This window comes from Gossypium hirsutum, chromosome A10, assembly GCF_007990345.1.
Source record: "Gossypium hirsutum isolate 1008001.06 chromosome A10, Gossypium_hirsutum_v2.1, whole genome shotgun sequence".
In the NCBI taxonomy this organism is placed as follows: Eukaryota; Viridiplantae; Streptophyta; class Magnoliopsida; order Malvales; family Malvaceae; genus Gossypium; species Gossypium hirsutum.
Window position 1 is genome coordinate 7,059,271 of NC_053433.1, and position 17,810 is coordinate 7,077,080.

At 36.0% G+C, this 17,810-nt stretch overlaps 1 protein-coding gene across 1 annotated transcript; it reads left to right on the plus strand.

Annotated features, from left to right (window-relative positions):
- LOC107897398 (ABC transporter C family member 8-like) lies at positions 1–16,203 on the plus strand. The gene is given in 14 exon segments (XM_041079710.1): positions 1–996; positions 999–1,190; positions 1,288–1,608; positions 1,900–1,986; positions 7,817–7,986; positions 7,988–8,373; positions 13,717–13,781; positions 13,886–14,050; positions 14,139–14,433; positions 14,514–14,728; positions 14,873–15,178; positions 15,262–15,325; positions 15,414–15,653; positions 15,845–16,203. Coding segments are annotated over 14 exon segments (3,570 nt in total). The 5' UTR covers positions 1–60; the 3' UTR covers positions 15,973–16,203.
- The last annotated feature ends 1,607 nt before the right edge of the window (positions 16,204–17,810 follow it).

A 17,810-nucleotide genomic window follows, 5' to 3' on the forward strand; every position in this document is an offset into this window, starting at 1 on the left:
GAGGGAGGCTCAAGTGATAGAAATAACTTGGTACTTAGGGCCATAACAAAAGTCTACTTTATGGAAAATATGATTATAGCAGTTTGTGCAGTTCTTAGGACAATTGCTGTTGCAGCACTTCCATTATTGCTATATGCTTTTGTAAATTATTCAAACCAGGAAGAGGAAAACCTGCAGAAGGGTCTTGTTTTACTAGGATGCCTTGTTGTTTCGAAGGTTACCGAGTCGTTGTCACAGAGGTATTGGTATTTTTCGTTAAGGAGGTCTGGAATGAGGATGAGATCGGCACTAATGGTGGCAGTCTATCAGAAACAGCTGAAGCTTTCGAGTTCAGGAAGGCGGAGACATTCGACTGGGGACATTGTGAATTACATAGCTGTAGATGCCTACAGAATGGGAGAGTTTCCATGGTGGTTTCATTCGACTTGGAGTCTTGTATTGCAGCTTTTCATGTCTATTGGAATGCTTTTCTCTGTTGTTGGTTTTGGTGCTATACTCGGTACAGTCCCTCTTGCCATATGTGGATTCCTTAACACACCATTTGAAAAGATCATACAAAAGTGCCAATCTGAATTTATGATCTCACAAGATGAGAGATTGAGAGCCATTTCTGAGATCTTAAACAACGTGAAGATCATTAAGTTGCAATCCTGGGAGGAGAAATTCAAGAGCTCGATCGAATCCTTACGCGGCAATGAGTTCAAATGGCTTTCTAAACAACAGTTTTTGAGGCCTTATGGCACTTTCCTGTATTGGATCTCTCCAACCATTGTTTCTTCAATTGTCTTCTTGGGATGTGCTCTATTTGGGAGTGCCCCAATGAATGCTGGAACCGTTTTTACAGTTCTTGCAACTCTAAGAAGCATGTCAGAACCTGTTAGAATGTTACCTGAGGCACTTTCGATTCTTATACAAGTCAAAGTTTCTTTTGATAGAATCAACACTTTTCTGCTTGATGATGAACTCAGGAATGATGAAATAAGGAGATTTCCCCACAAAGTTCTCATAAAAGTGTGACAGTAGAAGCAGGCAATTTCAGTTGGGTTCCTGAAATTGCAAGTCCGACACTTAGAAATGTGGAGCTAGAAATAAAAAGAGGGCAGAAGATAGCTGTTTGCGGACCAATCGGGGCTGGAAAATCCTCAATCTTGTATGCAATGCTGGGAGAGATCCCGAAGCTTTCAGGAACTGTGAGTTGCAAAACAAGTATTCCAACATGCATATTTAGTAAGCATTATGTCTTTTTGTCACTGATTATAGTTCTTTTTCCCTTAATGCTTGTTATAGGTTAGCGTGTTTGGATCCATTGCCTATTTTTCTCCAGTTTCATGGATCCAGAGTGGGACAATTCGCAACAACATACTCTATGGAAAGCCAATGGACGCAGACAAATATGACAAGGCCATTAAAGCTTGTGCTCTCGATAAAGATATCAATTGTTTTGACCATGTTGATCTTACAGAAATAGGTCAGAGAGGGATTAACATGAGTGGAGGGCAGAAGCAAAGGATTCAACTCGCTCGAGCAGTCTATAATGATGCCGATGTCTATCTTCTTGATTATCCCTTCAGTGCTGTTGATGCACATACAGCTTTTGTTTTGTTCAATGTGAGAAAGCTTCTTCACTTAGTTTTGGCTCTAGAGCTCTCTCAATCTCTACTTTTGCTCAGTCATTGCTCGGTCACGCTTAGTCTATTCCTCCAGTCCTATCCACCTTATAACCACCACCTGTATTTCCACTCATTGTTACCAACTACCGAGTCTGCTCTAGTCTTCCTTTCCATCGTTATTCAATACATCCCATGTCACTTATTTATAATGCTTCAACCGAAGAACTCTCTACAGATACAATGTTTTATTTTCTTTATACCATAATCAAACTAACTTTTATGATTGCAGGATTGTGTTATGACTGCACTAGAGAAGAAAATTGTCATCTTGGTGACTCATCAAGTGGAGTTTCTCTCACAAGCTGATAGAATTTTGGTAAATACGGAGTTCGGATCTATGTTTATATTTTCTTAATCTATCCATATGTTTTTCTGGCTTTATCAAAAGAATTATTTGTTCTTTTTTGCCTAGGTTATGTGTTGTAATATTTTCAAATATTTATAGTATCCCAATAACTATAAATGAATGGGTGTAATTAATCAAAAGATAAAACTTTTGGTCATTGGTCAAAAGTTATATCATTTGATTTTTTAAAAAAGAATTATAACTATTCAAAAAATATTATTTGAATAGTTACAAAATTAAATGAATAATTATTATTATTTATTTATTCATAAAGACACCTACTAAAAGATGTCTCTATGAAGAGACATGAAAATTCCTATAAATAGGAATGGGATTTCATTTGGAAATCATATCAACAAATTCTAATATTATTTCTTCTCTTCCTTCATTTTCTAATATTATTAGATTATTCTATAAAGTATTGCTGCAGAAATCCTTTGTAGAAATTGAGTTTTTGTTATACATTACTCAGTGCATAGTGGACTATTCTCGTCAGTGCAAAACGCAAATAGTCATTGGCTTCATTGTATCCTCGAGGTTAATTTGCTTGGAACTCGTTTGCACACTGAAGATAAGTGGGGGCGAATATAACCTTAAAGATAGTGGCTTGATACACGCCTTGGAGCCTGTCCTATTTCTTCCTTTTCTTTTCGAGTTCCGATCGTGTGTTCGAGTTTTTTCCTTACCGGAGTTTTGTACTAACAATTTTAAGGTTATATTTCATGATGACTACCACAACACATGAAAGTGGAACACTAAGGGAGTTGGCTTCCAACTTTGTTAAACTTGATCGTTTTGATGGTGGCAATTTTCGACGATGGCAGAAAAAGATGCACTTTTTGTTATCAACTTTGAAGATTGCTTATGTTTTGGATACTCCAAGACCTGAAGAGAATGAAAATGAATCTGTTGCTGCAACCCGAGAAAGACAAAATGGGACAATGCTGATTACATGTGCATGGGCCACATATTGAATGGTTTATCTGATGGTTTGTTCGACACCTACCAAAATGACGTCACCGCTAAAGAATTATGGGACAAATTGGAGGCAAGATACATGACCGAAGATGTTACAAGTAAGAAATTTCTTGTCACTCGTTTCAATAATTATCAAATGGTTGATGGTCGTTCTGTTATGGAACAATTTCGTGATATTGAAAAGATGCTGAATCAATTTAAGCAATATGATATGAAAATGGATGAAATGATTGTGGTATCCTCCATAATAGACAAACTTCCTCCATCTTGGAAAGACTTTAAAAGAAGTCTAAAACATAAGAAAGAGGAAATATCTCTTGAGGCTTTGGCAAATCATCTTCGTATTGAAGAAGAGTATCGAAAACAAGATCAGAACCTAAATTCTGAAAATGCCAAAGTACATGTTACGGAGGAAGTACAGACTACTAAATCATTCAAGAGAAAGTTCAATCAGACTGATAGAGCACCTAAGTTCAAAAAGAAACAAAAAGGCTCATGCTATCATTGTGGAAAGCCGGGACATTTCAAGAATGAATGTCGATTTTTAAAGAAGAAATCATCTTCTAAGGCTGATAATAACGAAAAGTTCGTTGCAATGATATCTGAAATTAATATGGCACAAGATGATAATACATGGTGGATTGATACCGGAGCAACCAAACATGTGTGCAAAGACAAAAGCATGTTCACAAAGTTCACACAATGTGAAAATGACAATGTCTTGTACATGGGAAATTCTTCCACCGCAACAATTAAAGGCAAAGGGTCTGTTGAACTACAATTCACTTCTGGAAAGGTTTTAACCTTAAATGATGTATATTATGTACCAGAAGTTAGGAAAAATTTAGTGTCTGGAAGTCTGTTGAATAAGTTTGGTTTCAAACTTGTTTTTGAGGCAGATAAGTTTATTTTGTCTAAGGGAGGAATTTTTGTGGGAAAAGGGTATATGTATGAAAGCATGTTCAAACTTAATATTATTAATAAGAATAAAAATACTATTTCTGCTTATATGGTTGAATCATTTTGTTTGTGGCATTATAGATTAGGTCATTTGAATTATAGAAAATTGAATGACATGTATAAATTAGATTTAATTCATGTTTTTAATAATAATATTGAAAAATGCAATACCTGTATGTTGACTAAAATTACAAGAAATCCTTTCCCTAAGGTTAAAAGGAAAACAAAATTGCTTGATTTGATACATAGTGATTTATGTGACTTGCATAATACTCCTACATTAGGTGGAAAGAAATATTTTGTTACTTTTATTGATGATTGTTCTAGATATTGTTATGTATATTTATTGCATTCAAAAGATGAAGCGCTTGATAAATTTAAAGTTTATAAATCTGAAGTTGAACTTCAGTGTGAATCATTTATCAAGTGCTTAAGATCGGATAGAGGTGGAGAATACTATAATCCAAGTTATTTTGAACTCACTGGAATTGTCCATCAAGTTTCAGCCCCTTACACACCACAACAAAATGGTGTAGCTGAAAGGAAAAATAGAGTCTTGATTGAAATGGTAAATTCAATGTTATCATATTCAGGTTTTGGACAGGGTTTTTGGGGAGAAGCTGTTCTAACAGCTTGTCATATATTGAATAGAGTTCCTAATAAGGAAACTAAAATAACCCCCTATGAACAATGGAAGAAAAGGAAACCAAACCTTAATTATTTAAAGGTTTGGAGTTGTAGAGCTATTGTAAAAGTTCCAACACCTAAACGTAAAAAGTTAGGTGAAAGAGGAATTGAATGCATATTTATAGGTTATGCACATAATAGCAAGGCATATAGGTTCATAGTAATTGAACCAAATGATTCAATTTCAATTAATACGGTTATTGAATCAAGAGATGCTATTTTTGATGAAAATAGATTTAATTCTATATCAAGACAATTACAACCACAACAATTGATTCATTCTTCAAATGAGAATGAGATTCCATTGAAACAAATTGATAATAATGATGAATCTTGTCAAGAATTAAGAAGAAGTAAGAGGATTAAAAAGGTCAAAGATTTTGGACCAGATTTCATTATGTTTCTTGTAGAAGGAAAAGGTGAAAGTATATGCAATAAGATACCTTATTGTTATAATATCGAATCTGATCCTATTACATTTGAAGAAGCAGTGAAATCTCAAGACTCTGCTTTTTGGAAAGAAGCAATAAATGATGAAATGGATTCAATAATGGGAAATCAAACTTGGATCTTAGTTGATCTTCCACCAGGTTCCAAACCAATAGGTTGTAAATGGATCTTCAAAAGAAAATGAAGGTCGATGGAATCATTGATAAATTTAACGCAAGGTTGGTAGCAAAAGGTTTTACACAAAGACAAGGTATTGATTACTTTGATACCTATGCTCCAGTAGCAAGAATTGCTACAATTAGACTATTAATATCACTTACCTCTATATATAATTTGGTTGTTCACCAAATGGATGTTAAAACTGCATTTTTAAATGGTGAATTGGAAGAGGAAGTGTACATGGAGCAACCGGAAGGATTTGTTGTTCCAGGACAAGAGCATAAGGTATGTAAGCTTGTTAAATCTTTATATGGGCTTAAACAAGCACCAAAACAATGGCACCAAAAGTTTGACAAGGTTGTTTTAGCTAATGGCTATAAAATAAATGAATCCGATAAGTGCATATATAGTAAATTTGATAATGGAAAGGGTGTTATAATTTGCTTATATGTAGATGACATGCTCATTTTTGGCACGGATTTGGAACAAATAGAAAACACAAAGAAATTCTTGTCAAACAACTTTGCTATGAAGGATATGGGTGTAGCAGATGTTATTCTTGGGATTAAAATAACCCGAGATGAAAGCACTATAGCTTTATCACAATCACATTACATTGAAAATGTGCTTAAAAAGTTTGATCTTTTCAACTGTATACCAGCATCTACACCCATGGATCCTCAATTAAAATTAGTATCTAATGCTGGTAGGAAAATTGATCAATTGAAATATGCAAGTCTAATTGGTTGTCTTATGTACATAATGACTTGTACAAGACCAGATATTGCATATGCTATTGGAAAATTGAGTAGATACACAAGTAATCCAAGTAGTTTGCATTGGCAAGCTTTAAATAGAGTACTTAGGTACTTAAAGAAAACTATTAACTATGGATTGTGTTATAATGGATATCCTCCAGTTTTAGAAGGGTATTCGGATGCTAGTTGGATTACAAGTTTGGAAGATCATGCATCTACTAGTGGGTGGATCTTCATTCTTGGTGGAGGAGTCATTTCTTGGGGTTCCAAGAAACAAACATGTATTACTTATTCCACCATGGCAGCAGAATTTATTGCATTAGCCGCTGTATCTAAAGAAGCAGAATGGTTAAGAAATTTGCTTTATGATGTACCTTTATGGCTTAAGCCAATTTCACCTATTTCTATCCGTTGTGATAGTGAGGTTACTCTAGCAAAGGCATATAGCCAAGTATATAATGGAAAGTCTAGACACATTGGATTAAGACATAGTTATGTCCGACAATTAATCTCTGATGGAGTGATCACTATTAATTATGTGAGGTCAAGTGAAAATTTGGCAGATCCTTTGACAAAAAGTCTTGCTAGAGATGCAGTAAAAAGGACCTCAAAAGGGATGGGACTCAAGCCTATTAATTAGAGTCACCCATGATGGAAACTCGACTCAACGCTTGGTATAACGTCAAGTCTTGAGTTCAATGAGAAAAGTACATCATTAGTATGTGACTGTTAGCACTATAAATAAATCCATCCTAAGATTAAAGTGCTAGGTACCCGTAATGATAAGGGAAGGATGAGTAATGTACTCTTAATGGACCCATAACATAAATATGTTAGAGTGTTATAATTACGGGAACACTTTTGATGGGATCTACCTATGTGAGTGGAAGTGTGGCCGCTTCTAGGAGCTTAAGGGCTTGGCTCTGACAGCACTCATGAAAAGAGGACATAGACACATGGCTATAATAGTGTCCCTAGATACTATGCATTGACTGATGTTGAAATCATTGTGTGAGATGTGTTCAGTTAATCAAATGGAATAGTTGGTTCAAAGCTTAGTCTACCATACAATTTCGATTAACTTTAACATGTTTTCACTAAGTGAAGGTTCAATCGTAAGACACCTTTATTTATGCAAATTGATTTCCAAGAATATCAAAATATAAATATTTTGAAAATGGGGGGAGATTGTTGGAATATTTTCAAATATTTATAGTATCCCAATAACTATAAATGAATGGGTGTAATTAATCAAAAGATAAAACTTTTGGTCATTGGTCAAAAGTTATATCATTTGATTTTTTAAAAAAGAATTATAACTATTCAAAAAATATTATTTGAATAGTTACAAAATTAAATGAATAATTATTATTATTTATTTATTCATAAAGACACCTATTGAAAGATGTCTCTATGAAGAGACATGAAAATTCCTATAAATAGGAATGGGATTTCATTTGGAAATCATATCAACAAATTCTAATATTATTTCTTCTCTTCCTTCATTTTCTAATATTATTAGATTATTCTATAAAGTATTGCTGCAGAAATCCTTTGTAGAAATTGAGTTTTTGTTATACATTACTCAGTGCATAGTGGACTATTCTCGTCAGTGCAAAACGCAAATAGTCATTGGCTTCATTGTATCCTCGAGGTTAATTTGCTTGGAACTCGTTTGCACACTGAAGATAAGTGGGGGCGAATATAACCTTAAAGATAGTGGCTTGATACACGCCTTGGAGCCTGTCCTATTTCTTCTTTTTCTTTTCGAGTTCCGATCGTGTGTTCGAGTTTTTTCCTTACCGGAGTTTTGTACTAACATTATGGATGGTGGACAAATTACTCAATCAGAGAGCTATGAAGAGCTATTAATGGCTGGGACATCATTTGAGCAACTTGTGAATGCTCATAGAGATTCCATAACTGCGTTGGGTACTTTGAATGGTGACGGTGGAGGAGAATCTCAAGAGACAGTTGCAGAGATGTAACAGATGTTATCCAACTAAACAGATCAGTGAAGGGGAGAGCTCGGTGAAAGGTTCGTCTGGAATACAATTAACACAAGATGAAGAAATAGAGATCGGCGATGTTGGATGGAAGCCATTCATGGATTATGTTTCGATCTCGAAAGGATTTCTTTATCTATCTTTAATCATATTGGCTCAGTCTATGTTTTCCGTTCTTCGGGTTGCTTCGTCCTACTGGCTGGCGTTTGCTATTCAAATTCCTAACATTACCAGCAGCATGTTGATAGGAGTTTACACTGGAATTGCCACGCTTAGTACTGTTTTTGTGTTTTTTAGATCCCATTATGGTGCTCATCTAGGATTAAAAGCTTCTAAAGCATTCTCCTCTGGTCTCATTGTTAACATTAATGGGAGACAACATTAATGGCAAACAATACAAAGTGGTGCAAGTTTAGCACCCTAAAGTTGACTTTGAAAAAGTGGTATGGGATAATTTTTTTTTGGTCCTTGAGATAATGGGCTATTTATTGTTTGGTCCTTAAACCTCAACTATAAATAGGCCTTCTCATTTCTCATTTCAATTCCTCCCAACCAATCTTTCTCTCTTAGTTTTCTCCCTTCTCCCATTTGAGAATTCTTAAGGAATTCTATTTGTTTGTAATACTTTGGAGATAGTAAAGTTATCATCTGGTGTTAGTGCCCGAGGACGTAGGTATAATTTACCGAACCTCGTTAAATCTCTTGTGTTCTTTCTTGTCCTATTTTTCTTTCAATATTTGAGGGTATAATAGTAGTATTTAATTGTGCTATTAAATTACTATAGAAGGGATATTCAGTCTAAGGAAAGACTTGGTATTTAAGAGATCCATGTGATCCACCTCTCTTCCCTGGGAATTGAACTTTGTGTGACTTTTTAGTACAATAATTTACACGCTTCCGACCCTATTGGAACAACAAGTGGTATCAAGAGCCGAAGGTTAATCGTAGTATGCTCTGTGGTTGCAGTTTGAACTGATCTTCCACATCAGAAAAGATTTCCTTAGGTATATTGAAAGATTATGGAGAAAACGGTCGATGTAGGAGCTTCAACATCGTCCATGTGGACAAGACCGACAATTGCAAATGTAAGATTGGCCGTGGAGATCTTTGATGGCACGGGCCATTTTGGTATGTGGCAAAGTGAGGTTCTAGATGCCCTTTTTCAGCAGGGTCTAGACATTGCCATTGATGAAGAGAAACCAGATGATGTACAGGAGAAAGATTGGAAGGCGATCAATCGGTTGGCATGTGGCACAATTCGATCATGCCTTTCTCGAGAGCAGAGGTATGCTTTTTCAAAGGAGACTTCGCAAATAAGTTGTGGGTGGCACTTGAAGAAAATTTTTTGAAGAAAAACAGTCAAAATAAGCTCCACTTGAAGAAAAGACTGTTTCGCTTCACATACATCCCAAGTACCACAATGAATGATCACATCACCAAATTTAATCAGTTAGTCACTGATTTGCTGAATATGGATGAGACATTCAAAGATGAAGATTTGGCTTTGATGCTGTTGGGGTCACTTTCTGAGGAGTTTGAGTTCCTAGAAACTACTCTACTTCATGGCAGGAGTGATATATCTCTGAGCGAAGTCTGTGCGGCCTTATACAGTTATGAACAGAGAAAGAAGGACAAACAGAAAAACTCAATCAAAGATACAGAAGCTTTAGTAGTCCGAGGTCGTTCATACACTCGGAAGAAAACTCAAAAGGGGAGATCAAAGTCAAAGTCCAGACTCGGGAAAGATGAATGTGCTTTTTGTCATGAGAAAGGCCACTGGAAGAAAAATTGTCCAAAGCTGAAGAATAAGGGAAAAGCTGCTGTAGATGCTTATGTTGCTAAGCATGATACTAGTGACTCTGAACTATCACTGGTTGCATCATCATCGTCGTTCCATTCAGATGAGTGGATATTGGATTCGGGCTGTACCTATCATATGTCCCCTAACCGGGAGTGGTTCTCTGATTTAGTAGAACTAAATGGAGGAGTTGTTTATATGGGCAATGACAATTCCTGTAAAACTGTTGGGATAGGTTCAATCCAATTAAAGAATAAAGATGGATCAACCAGAGTTCTGACTGATGTTCGGTACGTGCCCAGTTTGAAGAAAAATCTCATCTCATTGGGAGCCTTGAAATCCAATGGTTCAGTTGTTACTATGAGAGATGGGGTTTTGAAAGTGACATCTGGTGCACTTGTGATATTGAAGGGCATCAGGAAAAATAACTTGTATTACTACCAAGGTAGTACAGTTATTAGAGCAGTCGCTGCAGCTTCCGGTAACAAAGACTTGGACTCAATGCAGTTGTGGCATATGAAGTTGGGACATGCCAGCGAAAAATCCTTGCAAATTCTGGCAAAGCAAGGATTGTTGAAAGGTGCAAAGGCTTGCAAATTAAAATTTTTGAGCACTGTGTTCTGGGAAAGCAAAAGAGAGTGAAATTCGGCACTGCTATCCATAATACAAAAGGTATTTTGGAATATATTCATTCAGATGTGTGGGGGCCTTCCAAAACACCTTCGTTGGGAGGAAAACACTACTTTGTTACTTTTGTTGATGACTTTTCCAGAAGAGTTTGGGTGTATACCATGAAAACTAAAGATGAAGTGCTTGGAGTTTTTCTTAAATGGAAAACTATGATCGAAAACCAGACTGGCAAGAAAATCAAGCGGCTTAGGACGGACAATGGAGGGAATATAAAAGTGATCCGTTCTTCGATGTGTGCCAAGAGTATGGTATTGTTCGACACTTCACAGTTAGGGATACACCACAACAGAATGGAGTGGCAGAGCGTATGAATCGAACATTGCTGGAGAAAGTTCGATGTATGTTGTCCAATGCTGGGTTGGGCAAGCAATTTTGGGCTGAGGCTGTGACATACGTTGGCCATCTTGTTAATCGTTTGCCATCATCTGCATTAGAAAGAAAAACTCCTATGGAGGTATGGTCTGGAAAACCGGCTACAGATTATGATTCCTTACATGTGCTTGGAACCACTGCATATTACCATGTGAAGGAGTCAAAGTTAGATCTGAGGGCAAAGAAAGCTCTCTTTATGGGAATCACTTCTGGAGTGAAGGGATTTCGTCTTTGGTGCTTAAGCACAAAGAAAATGATCTGTAGCAGAGATGTTACCTTTGATGAATCTGCCACATTGAAAAAGGTAGCAGATAAAGATATTCAGACGAGCAATACTCCACAGCAGGTGGAGTGTACTCCAAAACAGGTGGAGTTTGAGCAGATGGGGATTTGCCCAGTTAATAAGTCTAATTCTCCAGCCACAATGGAGGAATTAGAGGTTGAAGAGGTTCTGACCCAAGAACCACTAAGTACACCAGAACCAGTTGCAGTTGCAAGGCCACGGAGAGAAATGCGTAAACCTGCTCGATTTACTGATATGGTGGCCTACGCCCTTCCCGTTGTTGATGATATTCCTATCACTTATCAAGAAGCAATGCAAAGCTTAGAAAGTGATAAATGGAAAAGCGCCATGGATGAAGAAATGCAGTCTCTTCGGAAGAACAATACTTGGGAGTTGGCGCAATTACCGAAAGGTAAAAGGGAAATCAGATGCAAGTGGGTATTCGCAAAGAAAGATGGATCTCCTAGCAAGAAGGATATTCGCTACAAGGCAAGATTGGTAGCTAAAGGCTACGCTCAGAAGGAGGGAATTGACTACAATGATGTATTTTCCCCTGTTGTGAAGCATTCCTCCATTAGAATTTTGTTGGCCTTGGTAGCACAGTTGAATTTGGAGCTAGCTCAACTTGATGTTAAGACAACTTTCTTGCATGGTGAGTTAGAAGAGGAGATCTATATGACTCAGCCCGAAGGATACACAGATGCTGGTGGTAGAAATTGGGTTTGTAAGCTGAACAAATCGCTATATGGATTGAAGCAATCCCCGAGGTAGTGGTACAAGCGATTTGATAGCTTTATGAGAAGGCAGAAGTACACAAGAAGCAAATATGACAATTGTGTATATTTGCAGAAGCTGCATGACGGATCTTTCATTTATCTACTCTTGTATGTTGATGATATGTTAATCGCTTCGAAGAGCCAAAATGAGATAGATAACCTGAAGGCTCAGTTGAATCAAGAGTTCGAGATGAAAGATCTAGGTGAGGCCAAGAATATTCTCGGCATGGAGATAAGTAGAGATAGACCGAGAGGCAAGCTCTGTTTAAATCAGAAGCAATATCTGAAAAAGGTATTACAATGTTTTGGTGTAAATGAAAACACAAAACATGTAAGTACCCCACTTGCTTCTCATTTGAAACTTAGTGCTTAATTATCTCCGAAAACTGAAGAAGAAAGAGAATATATGGCGAAAGTCCCATATGCTTATGCAGTTGGGAGTTTGATGTATGCGATGGTGTGTACGAGGCCTGACATTTCACAAGCTGTTGGAGTTGTGAGCAGGTATATGCATGATCCTGGAAAAGGACATTGGCAAGCTGTGAAATGGATTCTACGGTATCTTCGAAAAACCGTAGATGTTGGTTTAATTTTTGAACAGGATGAAGCACTTGGTCAGTTTGTAGTTGGATATGTTGATTCCGACTTTGCTGGTGATTTAGATAAACTTCGTTCAACTACGGGGTATCTGTTTACTCTTGCGAAAGCCCCAGTGAGTTGGAAGTCTACCTTACAGTCTACAGTAGCTATGTCTACTATAGAGGCAGAATATATGGCAGTTACAGAAGCTGTTAAGGAGGCTATTTGGCTTAATGGATTGTTGAAAGACTTAGGAGTTGTTCAAAGTCACATAAGTTTATATTGTGACAGTCAGAGCGCTATTCATTTAGCGAAAAATCAAGTCTATCATTCAAGAACCAAGCATATCGACGTAAGATATCACTTTGTGCGGGAAGTCTTTGAAAAAGGAAAAATTCTACTTCAGAAGATTCCGACAGCAGATAATCCCGCAGATATGATGACCAAGGTGGTAACAACAATCAAGTTTAATCATTGTTTGAACTTGATTAACATCCTGAGAATTTGAGCACCTTCAGGTGTATGGCGCTCGAGAGTGCATTTGTAGGCACTACAAAAGATAGCTTTATCGAATTTGGGGAGTTGAAGGAAGTGTGTGAAGATGTGATTATCCTAATCAAATCTTCAAGGTGGAGATTGTTAACATTAATGGGAGACAACATTAATGGCAAACAATACAAAGTGGTGCAAGTTTAGCACCCTAAAGTTGACTTTGAAAAAGTGGCATGGGATAATTTTTTTTTTGGTCCTTGAGATAATGGGCTATTTATTGTTTGGTCCTTAAACCTCAACTATAAATATGCCTTCTCATTTCTCATTTCAATTCATCCCAACCAATCTTTCTCTCTTAGTTTCTCTCTTCTCCCATTTGAGAATTCTTAAGGAATTCTATTTGTTTGTAATACTTTGGAGATAGTAAAGTTATCATCTGGTGTTAGTGCCCGAGGACGTAGGTATAATTTACCGAACCTCGTTAAATCTCTTGTGTTCTTTCTTGTCCTATTTTTCTTTCAATATTTGAGGGTATAATAGTAGTATTTAATTGTGCTATTAAATTACTATAGAAGGGATATTCTGTCTAAGGAAAGACTTGGTATTTAAGAGATCCATGTGATCCACCTCTCTTCCCTGGGAATTGAACTTTGTGTGATTTTTTAGTACAATAATTTACACGCTTTCGACCCTATTGGAACAACACTCATCAATTCCATCTTCAGAGCTCCAATGTTTTTCTTTGATTCGACTCCTGTTGGGAGGATTCTGACCCGAGTAAGACCAAATTTATCAATGAGCCCGGACTTAACATAATGTTTCATGTACCCTTGGAGTGTTTTCCGGAGATACTAAAATTCATTTTATATAAACTTTTGCAGGCTTCATCAGATATGAGTATCCTTGATTTCGACATACCATTTTCCATTGTCTTTGTGGCAGCTGGTGCAACTGATTTCATAGCAACAATCGGAGCCATGGCGTTCATTACATGGCAAGTTCTCATTGTTGCTGTTCTTGCTATGGTAGCAGTAAACTACATTCAGGTGGATGCATTTTCTTTTCACTTGATTTGCTCAAATCTCATTCACCGCCAAGGTGAAAGAGCTAACATCTTTGTTCGTCAAACCGCAGCGGTATTATATGTCCTCTGCAAGGGAACTCATAAGAATTAACGGAACAACGAAAGCTCCCGTTATGAATTATGCAGCCGAGACTTCGCTTGGGGTGGTCACCATAAGAGCCTTTAACATGGTGGATAGATTCTTTAGATATAATCTGAAGCTTGTCAACACAGATGCCACACTTTTCTTTCTTTCTAATGCGGCCATGGAATGGCTAGTTCTAAGGATTGAAACACTCCAAAACCTTACTGTATTCACTGCTGCATTTTTCGTTCTTCTGCTTCCAAAAAACCAATCCAGACCAGGTAATATAATTTGTATTAACCAATCTTCATGAAAAGTAGAGAATTTCAAAGCCATTAATCTAAAAAAAATTTATCTGCAGGACTTGTTGGTCTTTCTCTCTCTTATGCTTTATCGCTGACCAGCACGCAAATTTTTGCTTCTCGTTGGTACTGCAACTTATTGAACTACTTGATTTCGGTTGAAAGGATAAAACAGTTCATGAACATACCTGAAGAACCTCCAGCAATTATAGAAGATAACAGGCCACCATCTTCTTGGCCCTATAAGGGTAGGATCGAATTGCAAGAACTGAAGGTAAATAAAAGAATCTGAACTGGAAAATGGTTTAAAGGGTGCTGAAAGTCTGATGAACTTGTTTTCTTTGAAGTTGAACCAAATCTATGTCTTGTATGGTTTCATACAACTAATTCATGTTATTTGATTCAATGCTTTGTTTAGATAAGATATCGCTCCAATGCTCCTTTAGTTCTCAAAGGAATCACTTGCACTTTCCAAGAAGGGACCAGAGTAGGAGTTGTTGGACGGACTGGAAGTGGAAAAACTACGCTCATAAGCGCCTTGTTTCGCCTAGTAGAGCCTGCAAGTGGGAGAATACTTATAGATGGACTTGATATATGCTCTATGGGACTGAAAGATTTGAGAATGAAGCTTAGCATCATTCCTCAAGAGCCAACTCTATTTAGAGGCAGCATTCGAACTAACTTAGACCCCCTAGGCCTCTATTCAGATGATGAAATATGGAAGGTGAACTAACTAATCATGGATATTAACAGAAAAAAATTTCCAACAATGAGCTTTTGGAATTTACCTTTATGTTCCTGTGGCAGGCTTTGGAGAAGTGTCAACTTAAAACAACAATCAGTGCCCTGCCAAACAAGCTAGATTCATCTGGTGAGTTGAATTTTAGTTGTGATAAATTTCCTTTTCTCAGTTAAACAGACCAAAAATGATTGTTCTACCGTCGTTGTTGAATTGACAGTGAGTGATGAAGGTGAGAATTGGAGTGTGGGGCAGCAGCAACTGTTTTGCCTTGGAAGAGTTCTATTGAAACGGAACCGAATCCTGGTGCTGGATGAAGCCACTGCTTCAATAGACTCTGCAACTGATGCCATTTTGCAAAGAATTATAAGAGAAGAGTTCTCAAATTGCACCGTCATAACAGTGGCTCATAGAGTTCCAACTGTTATAGACAGTGACATGGTCATGGTCCTCTCCTATGGTAAAGCTCTTCTTTCCTACTTCTAATATCAATCAAATGATCCTAGTTATAATCACTTTACTGCAGCATGTATTATTTTGAACTCTAATTTCACTAGCAAATCTGGGATTCGGGTCCCTGAAATCCTTTCTTATACTAAGAGACTAAACCAACCAAATGAATTCAATGTTGATTGAGTATTATATGTGCAGGTAAATTGTTGGAATATGATGAGCCTTCAAACCTTATGACAACAAAATCTTCCTTTTCTAAGCTAGTAGCTGAATATTGGTCAAGTTGCAGGAGGAATTCATATAAAAATTTTAGCAGTTATCAATGATTAGAACAAATATTGGCATGAAAATAAGATCAAATGTACTGTTATTATCTTGAATAGAAAATTTCCAGAGTCTTACAAGAGCCGTTCTTATTGATCTCTAGGAAGGTAGAGGAATACATGATAATTTGTAGTGATTCAAGCTCATTGTACCAATTCTTTCCATATGAATAAAGGAAGACTATATAATGAGAGTATCAAATGTTTACCTTGAATAGAAAACCCATTTTTATATTATTTATTGTAATGTTCTTTGTACCAACGACTATCTCAATTTCCAAATCTTTTTCAACAAACATTATTTCCCAAATCAATGAGTTTAGTTGGAATAAGTACTAACACATTTTATAAACTAGTCAAAGTAAATGGGTAAAAAAAAGAGTCATGATAGAGATTAATTCACCATTGCTATTAAATATCTCTGTGAGTTAATCCGAACTGTCTGCATCAAAGAATTGTAGCAAAAACACAATTTTGCTACCAAAAATTTCTAGGATATAGCCAAATAATAAATCAATTAACTGACAAGAAGCAGACAAAGAATAAAAAAATATATTTTAAAAAATTAATTATTAATAAGCTTAAAGACAAATCCATATAAAATACGCAATCTCTGAGGATTCTTTTATGATTGATTGAAGTTATATACATAACAAAAATGAAGAAAATTATTTCTATCATCTGTTTTCCAGAAATTATAATAACCTTTCACTAATATTTTAACAGACTTCTCTGTGATTTCTCCCGCTTGGAAACTTCCACTACTCTCAGCTTGCCCCTTATTTTAGAGAAAAATGACCTTGTTAATGCTAATACGAATATCTAATGAGGAAAATTTCGAATATACGAATGGAACTCGAACAGAAAAAAAAAGAAATAGGACAAGGTTTTAAGTTTTGTATCAAGCCACTATTTTTAAAGATATATTCGCCCCCACCTATCTTCAGTGTGCAAAAGAGTTTCAATCAAATTAACCTCGAGGATACACTGAAGCCAATGACAATTTACGTTTTGCACTGACGAGAATAGTCCACTAAGTACTAAGCAATGTATAACAATAAACTAAATTTCTACAAAAGATTTCTGCAGTAATACTTTATAGAATAATCTAATAATATTAGAAAATGGAAGAAGGAAAGAAAGAATTTTAGAATTTGTTGGTATGATTTCCAAATCAAATCTTATTCCTAACTTTTGAGCAATGACCAAAAGATTTATCTTTTGATTAATTACACCCATTCATTTATAGTTATTAAATCACTACGAATATTTGAAAATGTTCCAACAATTAACGCATCAGCAGCCTGATCCTATGCATGACTTGACTGTTTTCCTTGGCGTTTAAGGTTTAAAGTTCGTGCCTTGTAGTCATTTCTAAATATACTCATTTGTGTAAGTTGTACCATTTACGAAATTTATATTTGAAAAATTGAAGTTTAGGTTTCAATTTAGAGACCAAGGGTTCTAAAAAAAATTAATATTTCTCAAGTGGTGATAAAATTTATAAGTTTAAATTATTATTCGGTCCATTCGATAAAAAATTGTCACGCATTTTATTTATTATTTATTTAAATATAATTTAACAATATGTGTCAATTTCACTCTACTTTATGTTAAAAATCTCCTTAACAAATGTACCAAAATTATTATTTAAAAGATTTAGGATCACTCTTTTAATGTTTAATGATTTAAGTTTTGTGTATATAAATAATTTAAGATTTAGGAATTAAAGTTTAAAGTTTTTAGCTTTGACTTTGGTGTGGAAAGGATAAAGTGGAGAGATGATATATATATACATATATAAAAGATTTAAGGTTAGTTGATTGAATCTTAGTTTGATT